Source organism: Idiotropiscis lumnitzeri, chromosome 5, assembly GCF_059441095.1.
Source record: "Idiotropiscis lumnitzeri isolate Australia: NSW breed Sydney's pygmy pipehorse chromosome 5, RoL_Ilum_1.0, whole genome shotgun sequence".
NCBI lineage: Eukaryota > Metazoa > Chordata > Actinopteri > Syngnathiformes > Syngnathidae > Idiotropiscis > Idiotropiscis lumnitzeri.
Window position 1 is genome coordinate 28,896,359 of NC_142395.1, and position 17,095 is coordinate 28,913,453.

The window sequence follows — 17,095 nt, forward strand, 5'->3', positions numbered from 1 at the left end:
TCAAACTACTGTACCTATTGACACTGCCAGTTGGAATTTACTGTCCAAATAAACATCAGATAAATATTAAATAATATATAAATAAATTAATGGTCACAAGTCAATGCAAAATGCAATCGCTGGGGTAACGAGTCACATTTTTGTCACAAAATGATCGAGCAACACCTGTAGACAGATAATGTAACAATACTCACAGACATATATTCTTTATCCTCTGTGAAGAACAACTAATATTAATGTGGCTCACTAACTATTTATAACTTTGCTCTCCTTCGTACATATTGTATGTATATTTTATATTGCCTCAGGTGGTCAAGGTGCATACAGCAGCAGTGCGAGAAAGAAATTGCACAATAATAAAGTACAATATTGTTGATGCACTTTATTATATAGAGAGCAATATTTTTCCTATTAAAAATCATATTACTATCTTTTTAAATGAGGAAAGAATGAGTTACAAACATGGGCATCGAACGTTGTTTGCACAAATAGTGAACGCCCACATAATTGTGATTCAGCACCTATGGACTCATCTATTCACAAATTATTTCAATCAATATTTCTTTCTGTATTAATTTATTCGTTTTTGTCAACCAAATCCCATTTTTTCATGGAAAACGCATATTGGCGCGTCAGCCTCGTTCATTAAAAATGTTGTAGTGAGAGGCGTCCTGTGATTGATGATGTTGATCCCCAAATGTGATATCGGCTCCCTCAGGTGGCTGACGAGCAAAAAGTGGGGCGCACTTCCTCAGACATGTTTGGACATGTTGCTCCTTGAATTCATTTGTTTGAAGACGGAGTAGCGGATATATCTCCTCTCCAACCGGAGCCAAGCAAAGACAGCAAGTGGTAAGTTGTTTTGCGGATATTTCGATTTTGTTTTTTGTGCCGAAGCAGGAAAATCAGGATGATGACCTGCGGCTGTGGGTCATTCCGGAATTGGCGTTATTTATGACCTTTTCATGAATTGAAATGTCAACTTACTTGTTGTGCAAATTAGCGCTGTCCTGACATCAAATACAACTGAGCTGTGGGAAAAGTGACCTCGAAATACCATCAAAAAGCTCTTTGAACATTGTTTCCCATTTGACCCCGCCCCCTCTTGATGGACGATTTACAAATCAAATATAACAGATAAAACAAGTTTGAAGTCAGCTTTTTGGCATTGTATTGTTTGTGTATTTTCCTTGTAATTAGTGAAAGAGTTTTGTTTCATCACACACATTTTAAATGGTAATTATTGTCTGAAGTTGGTATCGCAAATTACTATCAATGTCATTAATAAAATCTTTTTTTAGCCAGAAGAAAGGGGAAAAAATGAGCTACTTAACGCAGCAGAAATGAAGTTATCAAGATATTTATTCTATTTTTCACGTTTTTTTCAAGATTATACAAAGCTAAACTTGACTAGTTAGCAACACAGCTAAAACGGTTAGCATCTAATCTTGAGCAAAAAAAAAAAAGAATTGGAAGTGCAAGCCTGTTCTTGTATTTAGAGTCATACTAAATTTAAATTAGTATTGCAATAAATTTTTTTTATATAGCTTAAGTATTTATTTCACAATAATTATGAAATATGTTTTTTCGGGTGCCCGATTGTCTTGAACACGTTACACTAAACACAGCAACATACTATGACAACTAAAATATCTTAAAAAAAACATCATGAATTATAAAGTGTCTGTTGAGTTGGTTTAATCAAATTACATTCTGGTTTATTGCCTGTCTTCTTGAAAATATACCAAAAATGATTACATAAATGGTAAATTTTTCAAATATGTTGGCTCCTAAATTGTCCTTCAATTCTGGAATGACCCTTGTACAATATTAATGTTTACTGTTGGCACTGTACTCTTCTGTTATGCTTTATTGTGTACGAAATGTGATAAATATTCTGTACTGGAAGGCACATGAGGCTGATGTTGTGTGCAATGAATTTTGGAGACTTGATACTTTACCAAACGGCGCCCCCGTGTGGCCAAGTTGATTTTTACGCTCATTTTAAGACTCAATGTATTATTAGAAATGTTCAACCATAGATTTGTTTTCTAATTACAAATTGCATGGTGGCCGAGTGGGTGGTTTGTTCCTTGCATTTCATGTTTTTTTTGGGTTGAAATCAAAGCTGTGCGGTGATTGCTTGTTCTCCCTTGCATGGACTCCCTTCCCCCATATTCCCAAAACATCTATGTTTGGTTCATTGAAGACTTTTGTCTTATGGGTGTGACTGTTATTGGAGAAAAACTCTTGAGGCCTGTGTGTGGAAGCCTTTGATATTTCCATGCAATCTCAGCTCCTTGAGCCAGCCCAAAAGTTGCTGGTTTCTACCAAGTCGTGAATGCCCTTTTGCACTGACGAGTCAACTTCCACCGCAATAACAATTTTCCATACGGTAAGCAGTAATATAGAATCACAAAACCATGACCTTTTTCTGACTATACCTTGACCAAGTGTCTTGAGCTCTCTTCTTATTGAGTGTGCTGCAGTGTACTTTTACTTGGTTCCGAATTGTTGTGTGGAGTCAGCTCATGGACGTAGATTAAATTGTAGAGTTGAAATTAATGCTGGTTTCTGCTGATAGAAATCCCTTCCACAGTTGAATACAAAGTACAAATAAGGCCATCGTGAATTCAAGAAAAAAAAAAGATACGCTCAGAGAGTAGTCGTATAACATAGCCTACAGTGGTGCTTTGAGAAATGAGTGACTTGACTTGCAAGTTTTTTTTATTTTGTTTTATTCCTTTTTTATAAGCTGTCATTTGGATGGAACTTGAGGTACTGTATGGTGGCTATGAATTCAACTTAACTCCTTTCAAAACAAGCTGCAGTTTGTAAGATTGTAAACAACTCAACAGAAAAACATATGTTTATTCCCAATCCCAGATGAGATTTACTGTCAAATTTAACATAAAACACATTGTCTATTCAATACAACCACAAAAGTTTGGTTTAGGAAACGTTTAGACCTAATGTTAACAAATAATGCAAAACGCCGCAGAGATGGGCTTATAAATAGCGTAGTTGTTGTGGTCTTAGAAACTTTTAAGCAATAAGTATTTGAACACAAACAGCGCAGCAACACATGCGGACAGACAATAAAACGATACTCATGCGGCATATATTCTTTATCCTCTGTGAAAATTTCCATTGAATTAAAGCAAAATATATGTGAAACAAAAAACGCTTTTGTTTTGTTTTGTTTTTTTAGAGAAATTCAAAATTATTTAAGCGTGATTATGGAATATATTAAACTTGTATCTTAAGGATTCATTGTACTTAATTCACCAGTACAATGTAAAAAAAAAAATCGATTATGTTTACTTATGCTCAAAGCTGGCTGGGATGGGCTCGGGCATGCCCGCGACCCTTGTGAGGAGAAGCGTCTCTGATAATGGATGGACGGATGATGAGCATTAATTATATATAATTATAAACAATTGATAATCATAGTGTTATGTCAAACTGTCACGGCATCTTTAGATTTGGTTTCTTCTCTTTAACCATTCATAAAAAAACAATACTGTAAGAAAAATAATTAATGTACTTTTCACGGTTTGTGTTTGCTCTTTGTCGAGGTCATGCACCGCACGCTTTGACCAAAAGGTGGCAGTATTACCGAAGCAAACGTTCTTAGTTTTTGTTTGAACTGTACTCAAGTATATTGTACTCTTCTGACCCCTCAAGTGGAAATTTAACTTGCAGCACGTTGTATGCATTTTTGGATGCACGCCACACATTGAAACAAACAAACACACACACACACACACACACACACTTCATAGGTCACAGAGACTTGAACTATAGCTACTGCTACCACAAATATGAACACGTCGTACAGTAAGCATATTCATTCACTAACACGGCCTGAAAAACAAACGTTAATAATTGCTAATTTACTGATAAGAACGAGTTTCACGACGTGTTTTCCTTCCTTCCAGCCGTTCAAAGGTGAATCCTTCAGGAATTCCCTGGTCACAACTTCCCAATTGTTCTTGTTATCAAAAAAAAATGTCAGCTCCAGCTATGTCAACAATGAATAGAGTGACGTGTATTTACTTAAATCTGTCGTCTGGATAAAATATTTAACACGCTTCTACTGTGGTTGTGCCGCTCCAGTTTATAATAATAATAATAATAATGCCTTTATTAGTCCCACAATGGGGAAATTCGAGATTCGAACCCAGGCCTCCTGGGGAGACTGGGTCCTGAACGCGGCGCCTTAGACCACTCGGCCATCCTAGTGAGTGCGACCTGGAGAATAGTGTGACAGGAAACCTTTCCATCTCATTTGTCATTGGAAGCATCTCTTATTCGCTCTGTGTGCGCGTGTGAGTGTAGGGGGGATGTCAGTGTGTGCGCGTGCGCGCGCGCGTGTGTGCGTTGTGCTTTGTGCTTTCACTTGTAAGAGGAATGGAAATGTTTGACAACCCTCTGTTCCATCCCATCATTGTCAGCAATTGCACGGCTTTTTTTTTTTCATCCAACGAGTGTAGCTATTCAAACAAAGTCATGTTTACTTTCCTCTCGTCACATTTTAAACATGTTGAAGTTTTATGTTACGGGCTGCGGCGATAAACTCAAAAGTCGACGAGTTCTGCCTCTTTTTTTTACAGAACTCACCACCACCGCAAAAACGGGGAAGGAAATCGGGCCAAACCAGAATAACCAGTTGCGTTGCTTTGCTCATGGTTACACAAGCAAAAAGTCAGATGCTCGTATGACTCAAACGCAACCGCTTTGCGCTTCGGAACCCGTGTCCCTAAGATTGTCCTTATCGCGCGCTTATCGCCGCGTGCCTTCTTGTAATTGCGACCTTGGCAGTCCGAAGAGTGTAGGTGTGTGCCTTCTGTGTATTTGAACTTGTTGAATAGCAGTATACCCTGCCCTGTGCGGAAAGTGCGCAGCGTCCAAGGTTCAGGAAGATAAGGAGAGGTGAACGGCTGACGCGGAGCTCGTGTTATGTTACCCAAAGGCTCGTATCAGATTACCGTTGGCAGCAGGTAGGGTGAAACCAGAGCTGTGTTCAGATCGCCGCGCCTCTGACAAGCAGGAACCGAGACTGAAAAAGGCGTGTTGGAGAAGCGAAGAAGCCTAGCCGAGCGCTTTCTGTTGTTTTGAATCGGAAGACGAGCCTGACCATGGGTAAGAAGACGCACGGCGGCGTGTTGCCTCTGCTGTGTTTGTCTGGACTCGTTCACTATTCCGCCGCGGCGGTGTTTTGGACCGCCGTGGTGGAAGTCAACTATTTGATCAGCGCCAACGCCACGGTGGACAAAGACTGCGAGTGTGGCGTGTTCGGCCGTAACTCTCCGCTTGCCGAAGCCGCAGGTGTCATCGTTCTTCCCCAGGGAGACCCGAAAGGCTGCGGCCTGGATGCCGCGTACAACACCAGCGCCCCCCTCTGGATCGCGCTCATCAAACGGGGAAACTGCACCTTCAGCGAGAAGATCAACAACGCCAAACGTCAAGGCGCCTCCGCCGCGGTGGTGTACAATGTGGACGGCAGCGGCAACGGCACCATTCCCATGGCGCATTCCGAGGCTCTGGAAATTGTTTCCATCATGATCGGTAACGTTCAAGGCGTGGAGATCGCCGGCTTGGTGAGGAACGGAACCGAAGTGCGGATGATCATCGTGGCGGGCACCCCTCACGGCCCGTGGATGGACACCTACTGGCTTTGGTTCATGTCCATCGTCTTCTTCATCGTGACGGCCGCCTCGGTGGCCTACTTCTTGTTCATCTCGGCCACCCGCCTCTACAGCATGCGCGTGCACCGGCGCGCCGAAAGGAGGCTGAAATCCGAGGCCAAGAAGGCCATCGGGCAGCTGCGAGTGCGCACGTTGAAGCGAGACGACGAAGAGACGGCCGGCGACGCTTACATGTGCGCCGTGTGCATCGAGTCGTACAAGGTGGGCGAGGTGGTGACGGTGCTCACGTGCGACCACATTTTCCATAAAGCCTGCATCGAACCGTGGCTGCTGGAGAAACGGACCTGCCCCATGTGCAAATGCGACATCCTCAAGGCTCTGGGAGTTGAGGTGGACGAGAAGGAGAGCATGTCACCGGCTTCGCCGCAAGAGGTCACCGTCATCACGGTGGCGGGCGGGGAACCCATGTATGAAGTCCCGCTCACTGACCCTCTGAACTTTGACCCCGACAGACAACCGCGTCACTATGACAACAGGGGCTTTGAGGGGGAGGCTGCCAGAGGACAGTGATGTCACCGTCACCACAGCGCGCAGAAAATTCAATCAATTTCACCGCTTAAAAATCAACATCGATGTTTTGTTGGACATAATGAACGCACCCCCTCATCGGAATACAGTCGACCAAATTAATGAAGGATCGCGACCGTTAAGATGGGTACATTTGGAGAAAGGCAGGGGTTCGCTGTCACCTCACAGGATGGTGTTTAAATAGATACACTTAATAATGGTGCGGCACCTTGTTTAATTATCGTGGATGCCAATTAAGGGTGTGTTCATCAAGTTTATTGTTTCGCACAATGACTAAGTCGAGTCATGTCGGGGCGAGCGCCTCTTCAAGTCTGCTTCGCTCACGTCATAGCGAGGAAGAAAATGAAGTTATCACGAGTGTTGGGAAGCTTCAAATCTTTGTCGTATTTTTGGACTCCTCTCGAGGGCACTCTCTGTTCAACATTTGAATTGACATTTTTTTTCAACCTTTTATTTAAACCAGCAGTGCCATCTAGAGGACAGCAAAAATACCGCAGCTGGTTCATGAAGCAAATTTGAAGCTTCATTTTCCCGCTACTTCCAAAAGAGACCTTTTCAAGAATAGTCCATATTTCTTGTTCTTATTTAGGGCATGCACCGTAACATGGGCGAGCACACACCAGGTTGTCAAGCTGGATTTGTAAACACAAGACGGTGAACACACCCTTGGCTGGAAATGCAGCATGACACATTGCACCATGGTGAGCGGAAAACACAACCCCCCCAATCCCCCCCTCGCGGGCTTCGTCCTGGGACTCCTTCCGAACACAAACCACAGACTCATGGACATGTTAGCACATATCAACTACTTCCTTGTTGCGTTCTGTTCATCTTCTATTTCGAAGTGGAATGTTCCACTGTAACATGGACAAGCAATAAATGTCAACGTGGCGATGATGTCGGTGATAATTATGATTGTATTGTTTATGACGGAGGGGCAAATTATCGGTACTTCTTTCAAAATGCACATGCTGCGATTTTTGTGGGATTTGTTTCTATTCCTGCACATATACGCGAAGAGATTAGTGTGAATGAATTGAATCCCTGTCTGTATCTTTCTCTAATTTGTCGTCTGGCTACATTTTGAGACAGGCTCAACATACGTGCAATAGATGAGATCCTACGGTGGAAATCAAGTTTCTTTCACTTTGCTGTTGGGCCTGTGTTGTTCTGATCGTTTTCTCTCTCTCTCTCTCTCTCTCTTTATTTTTGTATTGTGAATCATGTTGTTACAGATTTTAGGAGTCTCATCATTTGTTATATGAAATCACATTGATGCGTATCAGAATGCAATAAATCCCTCAAAATGAGGCTGATTCACATTGGCGATTTCTAGAATTGTGTGTTTACACTGTGTTTAAACCGCCCCACAACTTTATGAGTTCACAACATGAAACCATATAATGCAAAAAAAAAAAAAAAATCTCTATATAGCTCTGCTTCTAATATTCTGTTTGTGGTAATGAAACTAAAATTTTTTTTACGTGGGTTGAGTATCGGAAAAGTGACCTAAGGGGGAAAAAAGTCCTGGAATCGACAAAAGAAAATAATAATAAAAATAATATTGGCTATTTCATCAAAGTTGACGCCAAAGGTGGGTGGAAAAGACAAATATTGTTACTTTGGGATAGTATGACTCAAGTTAGTACCTACAAAAATATTTGAGTAAGAATGAGTAGGTATACTCTGGAAAAAAGAACGTACTTAACTGCCGAGCATTGAGTGAGTAACTTCTGATTTACTCATTTGAATCAGAGCATGAACGTCAGACACATGCAAATACAAAAAAAATACCCAACAATATATATAAAAAAAAAAAAAAAATCTATATATGTATATGTATATATATGTATATATATATATATATATTTTTTTTTTTTCTTGACAAACCAAAAACAAATGAATTACCCAATCTGTTGATACGAATCAAAGTAGTGAGAGGAATGTAGCTCAAAATAATAAAGTAGCATTTCTTCTTAACCTACCAAAAATGCTCATTTAAAATATTTTACATTAAAACTAATCTGCCAAGTACAATTTATCCAAAAGGTAATTTCAGTAAATGTAGAAAAGTCAATTTCGTCCTTTTACCGTCTTAATAAATCCATCCATCCATTTTCTAAGCCGCTTCTCCTCACTCACTTATTAAAACTCATTCACTGCTCGCACCGGTAAAATGAATTTTTTTGGGCTTTGATACTCGTCAATGGCAATGAATGAGTTAATAAACAGTGTTCAGGTAATCTGACATTATCACTCAAACCTAATCTTTATTGTTTTCTAAAGACAGATTATTTTTTTTTTTATGACTCCGAATAACTTCAGGATTGATAAAGCTGTGCACGTGTACCTAATGAACCTAATGCGAGAAAGCAGCACGGCTGCAAAAGTCCTCGTCTGCTTCGGGCTCCAACATGGTCTTGATGTCAGGCCAATGCTGTGATCTCAGCATTCACAGGTCAAATGTTCTTGCGGCACCACAGCGAGACAGCCAATCAATACTGATCTAACTAGGCTGGCCGGGAACGGCTGGCAAGGCTGAGTTTAGAGGCACACTCGGCTCACTGGTGGCACTCGGCTGATTTATTGCAGTTGTTACTGTGAAAATGGACTCCGAGGGTTTTCATTTAACGGCATACTATACAGTCTGTGGCTGTACACTTGAAACTGCGTTTGACCTTCAATCTCAGATCGAGATCAAAAAGTGGAATAAAAGCAAGAGTCGTTTGACTTGACTTCAGACAATACGCTGTGAATAATAAAATGAGCGTGATGTCAGGGTGGGGGCGGAAAGGACAAACTGGAGTTGATGTTATTTAAGCGAGGAGACGCTACAGTATGGGGCTGCGCCCAGATATCGATATGTATCGCGATAGTTGGTGATTGATATCAATAGAAAATGGTATCGATAAATTATCAATAAAAAAAAAACAAAAAAAAAAACAACGGAGCAGATTCGACCTATCACGGCTCAACTCGTCATCAAACTCCCTCCCGTTTAGGAAACACAACCTGAGGCTCACGTTAGCGTGACTCAAAACAAACAAACAAACAAACAAAAAACGGGTGGCAAAATATCAACTTTTTAAATTGATTTCAAGATGACACTCCGAGTCCTAAACGAGGCGGCTTGTTTAAATAATTGTGCATTTAATGTCGACTGAACAGAATGTTTGGCTTTTTTGTTTTAGTTCATTTTGAAGGTTAAATTTTACATTTTAAAATCAAACTAATTGGAATTCAGCCATTTTTCCCTTTTTTATTTTCAATAGTAAAATAATAATAATAATTTGATATCTATCTATCAAGCGATATCAGCCATATCGCCCAGCCCTACTACAGTCCCTGCTCAGTGCTTATCCTGATTATTTTGTCCTTTATCGCCATCTGCTGGACAATAGCTTCTCTCAGTCACAAACAGCCTTTAGTTGGAGAGGTTTCCTGTAGAAAAAAAAGAGAAGACAGAAACAATTTCCCTCTGTTATTGCAAGTTGCTTTTCTTTTTTTTTTTTCATTTAATCACAAAAAACAAATGATGCTGTAGTGGCGAAGTACTTTGCTGTCATTAAGTTGTGAGTACACACTTGATGGAGTCCCTTTTCGAGTCTTTTTCCATCACCTCAGAGAACATTACATCCTCTGACATCATTTTCCTGGACCCGAATGAATCCCACTTATGACTTAAACTGTTCTTTTCTTCACCCCGACCAACCCGAGACATCATATTTTCACTCCAACGCAACATTCAGTTTGCTGCTGTGTTCAGGGAAGGAGCTCTTTAGAATGAAATGACTGCAGTTGCTCTTCTTGGAGGCTCTCCCGTCCCAGACTGCCTGAGTAATTATTTTAATGAAGGAGGAAAATTGAATTACAAAAGTGCAGCAAGAAACAAATGAATCCATTAAGTCATTATGTGCAACATCAAACATTGTGTGTGTTCCCCCCCCCCCCACCTCAGATGATTAACTCAAATAGCAAAACACTCGCCCTCATTGTGTGTGTTTCTGGTTTCATTGATGACGCACAAATATGGAGTGAACCTTCGGCATAATTATTTGTTATTGTTTGGAAATGTGGATTCAGGAGTTTTAGAGGTCTAAACAGTGGCAGTTTCGGAATGTGTGATATAAAAAGTCAAATTAAAATGCACGTAAATGACACTTGTATGGGGGGAATATACTCCCCCTAGTGGAGACGTTCTTGGGGATTTTGATTTAAAAAAAAAAAGAAATAATTTTCCTTTCCCAAGTGTGAATTTTTATTGACAGTTTCATGTATGTACTAATATAATTCGGTTGAGGTTTGCAGTGGTGCAGTTGTGCTGTGTCAGACTAATATTTTGCCAATTTTGCTGCCATTAAGAATTCCTTGCAGGTTTTGTCTCCTCTCCTTGTATCGTAGCACAGAAAGGGTCAGTGCAAGGACACAGCTTATTTAACTGTGTCAGTTTGTAAATTGTGTTATGACAACAGAACGCTCCTGGTGGCTGCATTAACATTAGCGTTGTAAAATATATCAGTATTATATATTCAGAGAAATTAATGAGACTAAAGTAATCTGTTAACATTTTTTTGGGCAAGGTGGGTTTAAAGACAGGAATTATTCTGCCACAGTCAGAACCTAAATTAAGTTTTCTTCAACATTTTTAGCGTACGACCCTCGTGAGAAAAAGCAGTTCAGATAATGGATGGGTGGCGAGTTTATATTTACAGTAAACAGAATTCAATGTGCCGCGATAATACTGCCATCTAGTGGACAAATGGCGTCAACACAATTTGAACGTGCAACAAAAATCATACAGTTCAAAATTTAGACTTCTGTAGCACGGAGTAATGAGCTCCATCTCATGTCTTGAATAAATGATTCCTCATCATGTTATAGGTCTTTAGCAGAAATTGTAACATTATTTCTAGCAGTAACAACAACAACAATAATGTCATAAATGATAATTATGAAACAGTAAATCATTGATATTCAGTATTTGTGTTAAGTAAAAATACCAATTATGCTACTTATGTTGAATATGTCTATTTAATATATTGATGGTGTGTTAAGGCAAAAAGGGACTCAAAATTCTCTTAGTATTGAGAAAGCAGCTTTCCCAGCGCAGCCTTGTGTCCATCAAATGCAATTTTCCCAATATAAATCCAGGTTATTGGACTCCTGTGTGGGTTTTCCCTTTAACAAAGCTGTTTGTTTCTATTTCTTCCAAATAGTATGTCAGCACTCTTCTGTCTTCATGATTGAATTTTGTGCAATCATATTCTGGAAAAATCTACCGGCGCCTTGCTCTGAATGTTGATGGGCCAAAAAAAGTGCCTCTCAGCACACTTTGACAGCGCCGATCAATGATCAAGACCCTGCTGTTGCCTCTGATGTTATTCATGCCATTGTCACAAAGGGCATCTTAATTGAGACAGCTCCGCCTTTTTTTTTTTTTACGTGTTTAAAATCTGCTTGCTTAATTCTAACCATAGAGGGGCGAACCAACTTAGCCTCATTGCGGCAGTTGTTGGTGCTGCAGGCAATATAACAATACTCATACGCATGTATTCTTTATCCTCTGAAGATTAATTCTTATATTATTAGAACTGAGAAGCCACGGTCTTCTTTGTGCATTCACAATCAAGTATCATACTGCCCCCTGGTGGCCATCACACACCAGGAAGTGATTTTGGATAGCTGGAATGGTTAAATGATATTTTCTGTAAATTTCAAAGCAAAAAGATCATTTGAAATAAAATTGAATTAATTTGCTCCATTTTCTTTTAATAAGCCTGTAAAATAACAAAATGTGGGAACCCAAAAAAAAGCTCTGATTACTTTCCGGATGCTCTGTTTGTGTCGTAGTGCTTTCCAAACAGGCCATCTTTGCAGCCTTATTAACTCCTGGTGTGTCCTGTTGCCTCCGGCCGTCATTAATAAATGACCCATTTGCTTAATTGCAAAGAGCTTGCAGGACAAAGGGTAAGCAAAAAAAAAAAAAAAACTCCCTGAGGTTTTCACCGTTTTCTCCTGAGCGTTCGAGAACAGGTACGCGGGGCGGCCGAAACTAAATGAATATACGCAGCGTTAAGTGGTGAGCGTGAGCAGCAAACTGGCTCGGGGACCCCTCGTCGCATTAAATTTCTCCGTGACTCGTTTCGCAGTCATGTGCATCGCTGGTTTGCCTTGAATGTGAGCGTGACACAACAGAAGCTTCGGGTTGCGATCCGTGTGTCATTGTGCTGAACAAGGTCCCCAAAAGTCACTCAGTCGCAGTGACCATCTGTCATGGCCGCCTTTTGTCCACAAGCTGTGGCTGCCGTTTGCTTCCTCATAAATGTCACATGGAGCTTTGTCCTAATTATTGTACACCAGCGAGGGTCATTGCTAGGACGTTGGCTCATCCACGGTGAGAGTTGACTCAAAGGACATGAAGATTGAGTTTCAGCTTGTTTCCATTCTTTGCATGATGCAATTATGTTCTAAAATATACAGTGATGGTCAGTACTCTAAATTATGGACTTGAATGTCATGTCAATATTATCTTTTTATTGGCTACGTCCATATTGCTGGCAGCGTTGCAGTTGCAACCTCATAAATGAAATATGCAAAAACAAGACACTTAGGCTGACAATCGTATTACGAGTGATGGAAAAATGAAGCTTTAAATTTGCGTCATAAAGCAGCTGTTGTATTTTTGAGTCCTCTAGATGGCACTGACGGTTTAAATAAAGGGTTTTAAAAAAAATGGCAATTGAGTGTGCTTTCAGCCCAATGTTGAACAGAGAGCGCCATCTAGAGGAGTCCAAAAATACGACAAGTGGTTCATGAAGCAGATTTGAAGCTTCATTTTCCCATCAATAATGGCAACTCTCATAGAATTCATCACATGGAATCAAGGCAACGCAAGAACCAAACATAAACTGAGACCTTGTGATTTTTATTTTGGGGGGGGGCGCGTGGGGTGGGTAAATTCTTGGTTATCTCATTTTGTTCGAGATATGCTTAATTAAAGTTGCGAATGTTTTTCACTTTGTCCGACATGTTTACAACAAAAAAAAAGCAAAAGCATGTCATTTTTTTTTCTTTTTACTAGACTAGTTTAAACAGTTTAAAGTGATTTAATATTAGTTGATTCCATACCTCCGTCAAATCTAGCAATATTTCACCAAAGCTTCTAACTAACTGTCAAGCTGCAGCACAAGTCAATTTCAAAGTTTCTCACAAGTAAAAGGTCAAATGTGGAATAATGATGTTTTTTTAATTTGCAAACCATTGATGAGCCTTAGGTGAGCTGTCAAATTGTTAGCCAATGCAAAGCGTCTGTCTTCTTTTTTGAGTTATTAGAGAAGGACAGCAGGCTTTGTCTCCGCTTTCTATAATGTGCAGGCCTGAGTTGCTTCCCACAGGAACTTTCTTTTGTCTGGGCGTGGAAGAGAGCCGGTGTGTGTGTGGCTGAGCGGAGGCCTTTGCGAGGGAGGGGGGGGGGGGAGGACGATGTGGCGCTATCAAGTAGATAGGACTGTGACTTCAGGTGGGGTCACCGACAAACGAAACAAAGACGAACTTGGCCTTGGGGCAAGAGATTGCCACACGAGACAGACGGACAAAAGGGAATTAAATGGCGAGAGTTTTGTTTTTGTACGCCATGCTTAAAGCGCAGACGTGGTTCTTTGTGGGCGTTTCCTGCGAGCGCAAGACTGTTTTGTGGTTGAGGTGAGAATCGGATGCCACTTGGGAAAATAGAACTGACATTTTTCACACAAGCTTTCACTCAAGCTTGATTGCAGGGTTTTACACTTAGAGTTGACTTTATGGAAAAGTTGTCTTTAAAGATCAGGAAATTAAAAGACAATGTGTCCTGGTCGTAGAGCCAAACGTGATCTGGAAGGACCGCAGAAAAAATGCATTCAAGCCTTCACGTTTGAACTTATTAAAACATTCTTGAAAGTATTTCTTAGTACCAGCTCCCACTCGCTCCCTATCAAGAAATGGGAAACTCACATTCTGCTTATTTTGTCTCTCCTCGTTGAAGTTTGTCAAACTAACATAAAGCAAAAGAGGATTTACATTTTAAGTTTAAACACCAAAATGTTGAAGCAAATAATATGATAAAAGTCTGCGAGCTGAATGCTTACTTGTGATGGGTAAATGAAGCTTCAAATCTGCTTCATGAAGCAGTTGCAGTATTTTTGGTCTCCTCTAGATGGCGCTCTCTGTTCAACATTGGACTGAAAGCACAATGAATATTTAAAGCAACAGTGCCATCTAGAGGACTCAAAAATACAGCAGTTGGTTCATGAAGCAAATTTGAAGCTTCATTTTCACTTGACTCCCAGAATGAAGTCGTTTCTGTAGGCCAAAATATTTATAAGACCACAGCACAGCAAACTGTCCCACACAGCTTTAAAAAAAAATATTTCATGAAAGCCTTACTGTGGACGCTATGATAAAAAATGACGCGTACATGCAATGCTATCCGTGGGCACCCCACTGCAAAATTTTGGGATACGCCCATTTGTACTATTTGCGATGAAAATTTAGTTTTCCCGCTGGTGGAGTATTTTTTATTTTAAAAAAAAAAAAATAAAATTGTTCCCTTTGTGGACTCCTTGAGTGATCCTTGCCCAACCCCCACCCCCCACCCCCTCACAAAAAAATCCCATCACCGTGAGTGCTTTTCAAAGTCCAAACAAAGCAGATGTTGAACAGCCTCCTGTATTTCTTAAAATGCCATTTTTTGCTCTTAAAAAAAAAAAAAAAATCTTATTTGTCCACAAATCAGTCAGTGATGTGTTTCCTAACAAATCAGTTAACCCCTCACGGTTTCATCTCTTCTAAACGAATGTTTCCATGAGCTATTAGAGCAAAAGTAATCCCCATCAGGTGCTTAGAAGAAAGTGATAGCATCTCACTTTGACCACACACACCACCACCAGTGATGAAACACACACACACACGCACACACACACACACCCACACACACACCCCTCTCTTGACCCTCCTGCGTGAATAAAAGTAATTTACTGCCCCTGAACACAACGGTGCGTCGCAGTTTCTGCACGGCAAGTTCAACTTAATCAGCGGCGAAAGCTCGCTTGTGACCGCAGCTTGATCACAGAGGAGCAGCGTGGAATACGAGATTGGAAAGGTGTCACAGCACAGTGGGAGGAGGAGAGGGACATGCTCCTTTTTCCACGATATGCATGAATACACTTCTTTCGAGCGACACGCTCGCACACATATTGAAAAAGTAGACATTCATTCCTTCGTTCAGATCCCGGCAGGCAGGCCGGGGATAATATTGTTCGCCACTGAATGGGGAACAAATCTTGCAGTCCCACTATTTCTCTTCATTTGCATTCGCTTCGTCTTTTCGCTTCCTTCTTGGAGAACATGGAGCATGTATGCTCATTTTGAAAAGTGTCGTATGGAAAACCTTTCCCTCAGGGGATGGATCTGTGTGTGTGTGTGTGTGTGTGTGTGAGCGGCTCACGATAAATGAGCCCGTGTGCATGACTGGTCATGTGATGTGATGTGTGAGACCGGTAACTGCGGGCTCTGATGGGATGTTTTCTTTGTGATTTGGCCAACACGTCATCCGCCTCTGTTTTATGTTTCCTCGCCCTTCCACTCGTTATTTGTTGCGTATGTGTCGTATGAGGGTTGAAATGGGACCGTCACAAGTGAGTAATCTGACCAATCAGGTTGAACACTGCAGAGAAAGTCCAAATATAGGCATGGTCAACACCAACGTGCTAGCCCGTTTTTGTGAAATATTCGCTCAGAAAAATGTTGAGTTGATTTCCTCACCAATTCGCTGCGTCGTTGTGGATTTTGAGCAGATTGACTTATTTTTACTCAAGGTTTTCTTAAAGAGACACTTGATTGTCATTTATATAATAAGTATACGTGGGAAAATGACATCAGTACTAAAATCCCGCCTCTAAAAGACTCTGTAGTGCTTTTTTGTGCTGAGATTTACGACAAATTGTCACGCCCCCTTTTCGAGCTCGCCTTGTTATTTTTCCGTCTCAGCGTCTAAATCACAGCGGTGATGGAAAGCGAAGTAAGTTGGTTTAAATAAAGGTTTTAAAAAAATGGCAATTGAGTGTGCTTCCGGCCCAATATTGAACAGAGAGTGCCATCTAGAGGAGTTCCAAAATACTACAAGTGGTTCATGAAGCAGATTTGAAGCTTCGTTTACCCATCACTAGTGCCGGGTATAAATAACCCAGCATTGGCTCGGACCCTTTTGGACCTACTGCTGGATTGGGCGTTACACCCAATATGACCCAGCAAGTTTAAGAGTATCGTCAAAATATGGGAAATCAAAACCCATCACTCGAGTTGCTTTCTTATTGGTGAGGCGCACAAACACCCCCCCCCCCCCCTCCCTCAAGCAACGTTATCCGCGCTCCTTAATAGCATTAACTCTAAGTAAGCACGGGTTGTTCCTGAATTGCTCTGACAACTTGTTTACTTTCTATTCCAAATCTGAACATGTGAAGGTGAGCGAACAGTCTGCCGACCAATTCCCCATCTCTCCGTCTCGTGATCCAATAACTGATAAACGTGCTTTGTCACACTCATTTCCTTTGGTAAATATTGATGTTTCTTTGGTTTGCGAAGGTGTTGGGTTGGAAACAACAACTGCCGAAATTAGTAATGCTCTTGTTCATTATCATCCGCTAATGCTTGTTTACCTAATTTGATTGGACCATCACCTTAACAAAGCCGCAACAAGCCCCCCCCCCCCCCACCCCCCCCCCCACCCCCCCCTCTTGTCTTATGCTTGTGAGTGGAAAGTGTTGAAAGCGTGGAATGTAAATTGACCTGAAAGGTGAATACGCACTGTGAAAGTTTTCTTG

At 41.0% G+C, this 17,095-nt stretch overlaps 1 protein-coding gene and 1 long non-coding RNA gene across 4 annotated transcripts in view; both read left to right on the plus strand.

Moving 5' to 3' along the window:
• The first annotated feature begins 718 nt into the window (after positions 1-718).
• LOC148337588 (uncharacterized) overlaps positions 719-17,095 on the plus strand; it is a 243,301-nt gene continuing 226,924 nt past the window's right edge. For all 3 annotated transcript variants that reach the window (XR_015843115.1, XR_015843108.1, XR_015843116.1), the window contains exon 1: positions 719-852. This is a non-coding gene — a long non-coding RNA (uncharacterized LOC148337588). The remainder of the gene's footprint in view (positions 853-17,095) is intronic.
• On the plus strand, positions 4,721-7,561 carry LOC148337589 (E3 ubiquitin-protein ligase RNF128-like). The gene has a single exon (XM_088297283.1). It carries the CDS (start codon positions 5,142-5,144, stop codon positions 6,219-6,221), a length of 1,080 nt encoding a protein of 359 aa, XP_088153409.1. The 5' UTR covers positions 4,721-5,141; the 3' UTR covers positions 6,222-7,561.